Source organism: Gavialis gangeticus, unplaced genomic scaffold, assembly GCF_001723915.1.
Source record: "Gavialis gangeticus isolate Ggan-Ray unplaced genomic scaffold, GavGan_comp1, whole genome shotgun sequence".
In the NCBI taxonomy this organism is placed as follows: Eukaryota; Metazoa; Chordata; order Crocodylia; family Gavialidae; genus Gavialis; species Gavialis gangeticus.
This window is the reverse complement of record NW_017729031.1, coordinates 82,863,582-82,865,525: the sequence shown is the minus strand read 5'-3', so window position 1 is coordinate 82,865,525 and position 1,944 is coordinate 82,863,582. Positions and strand designations below refer to the sequence as shown.

The 1,944-nt window shown below is 42.8% G+C and overlaps 1 protein-coding gene across 3 annotated transcripts in view; it reads right to left on the bottom strand.

Moving 5' to 3' along the window:
- The window catches only part of CASP10 (caspase 10), a 38,369-nt gene that overhangs the window by 12,684 nt on the left and 23,741 nt on the right, over positions 1 to 1,944 (bottom strand). For all 3 annotated transcript variants that reach the window (XM_019523206.1, XM_019523207.1, XM_019523205.1), the window contains exons 6-7: positions 1,106 to 1,142; positions 587 to 658 (exon numbers count right to left, since the gene is read on the bottom strand). In XM_019523206.1, the coding sequence (XP_019378751.1) occupies positions 587 to 658; positions 1,106 to 1,142 (109 nt within the window). The remainder of the gene's footprint in view (positions 1 to 586; positions 659 to 1,105; positions 1,143 to 1,944) is intronic.

The window sequence follows — 1,944 nt, the reverse complement described above, 5'->3', positions numbered from 1 at the left end:
TGACAAGTGACTTCCATCTATTACTACCTTCTGGGTCCGACCACGGAGCCAATTTTGCAGCCAGTGGATTGTGGTGGACCCAAGGCCACAATTGGCCAGTTTCGCCAAGAGGTGATCGTGGGATACCAGATCGAAGGCTTTTTTGAAGTCAAGATATATGACATCAATCTCTTCTCCCTTGTCCAGGTGATAGGTCACTTGGTTGTAGAAGGAAATGAGATTGGTCAAGCAAGACCTACCCGCAACAAACCCATGCTGGCTAGCCCTTAGGATGTTGGCGTCCGCCAGTCCGTTAAGGATGGCCTCTTCACTGCTTCAGAATATTGCCTCATTTCACCTAGAAATGCCCGAGTGGAGCTGCACTTCCAGTTATCTCTGTGAGGGGGAGCTGTAGCTCTTGCTAGTGTTCCAACCCATCTATCCCTCCTAATGGGCATTTTTTGAGGAATATTCAAAGCTTTCTCCAAGTCCATGTGAACTACTTAGAAAATTATTTGTTGTTTTTATGCAGCCAGCAAGAAGAATAGCTTAGAGTTAAAAACAGTTAATTGAACAGCTTATTAAAGACAAGCTAATCAAGGCACACCTTGCCTGCCAGTTATGGAGCAAACATTCCCAACATGTTCTCGCAAGCTCCCAGTCTCCTCAGCGTAAGAGTCTGCAAAGCAATGAAGGTAGAAATAGATGTCCTTGAGTCACAAAATTAACAATTCAGCTTAACTAAGCAGTCACATTGACCCAGCAAAGCCCTGGTTCCACATCATACAGGTATTATTTTAGAAAAAGAAAGCAAAAAAAAGGGGGGGGGGGAAGATTCCCTTCTCCTTCCCCCCTTGTTCCCTGCTCTGCCAAGCTTCCCCCACCCTTCTTTTTTGTTTCTATTCAGATAAGCAGACTGGCTGTTTTCCAGTTATAGCTGACAATCAACAATAGGAAAGCTTGTTGATACCATTCTCTAAATATAAACCAATCCCCAACCTCACTTGGACAGATAGAAAAAGATAAAAACAAGAAAACAGCTAAACTAAGGCAGGCCAGGAGTCAAACTAAAAATGCCCCTAATCAAACATGAAACTCTCAAAATACAGATTTTAGAAAGCCTTACCATTAATGTTAGAACTCAGAGATATGGTATTAGTCATCTGTTTAGAAATAAAAAAGTGTGTGTTAAAAATCAAATGTATATAAAATATACTTAAATAGTAATTTTAGCAGGAAAAGACATCATAAACACCAAAGCCACATGGTTTTGAATGAAACAGGGTGAAACAGGTGGGGGACATGGGGACACTAACATTCACTAGACAGAGCTAACTGTTCAATGACTAAGCTGCAAGGAGCAGTGACTTCCTTGTCAACAAGCATCTTGCTAAAGGCTGCTTGAAGTTACTTCCTCTTAATGACAAATTGAAATATGAAAGGAGTGAGATTTCACTGCAGCAAGGATGAACATTTAGAAGAAACTACTGCCCCTTGAGAGGGTTCATACAGGGGATTTTAAATTAAACTTCTGTCACCCAACTTGCACATGAAGACACTACATTTATAAACACTTGGGTGAAATCCTAGCACCCATGAAGTCAATGGCAGAATTTCCCACTGACTTCAGTGCAGACAAGACTTCACCTATGGAGTAAAATCTGCCTTGAGTACCGGAACATGAGACCTGCCATACCAGAGATAAATAATAGTCCATTTCATAGTTTCATAGTTTCTAGGGTCAGAAGGGACCTGAGAAGATCATCTAGTCTGACCCCCTGCCATGGCAGGAAAGAGTACTGGGGTCAAACGACCCCAGCAAGGTGTTCATCTAACCTCCTCTTAAAAACCCCCAGGGTAGGAGCCTGCACCACCTCCCTTGGAAGTTGGTTCCAGACCCTAGCAGCCCTGACGGTGAAATAGCACCTTCTGATGTCTACCCTAAATCTACCCTCTGCTAGCTTG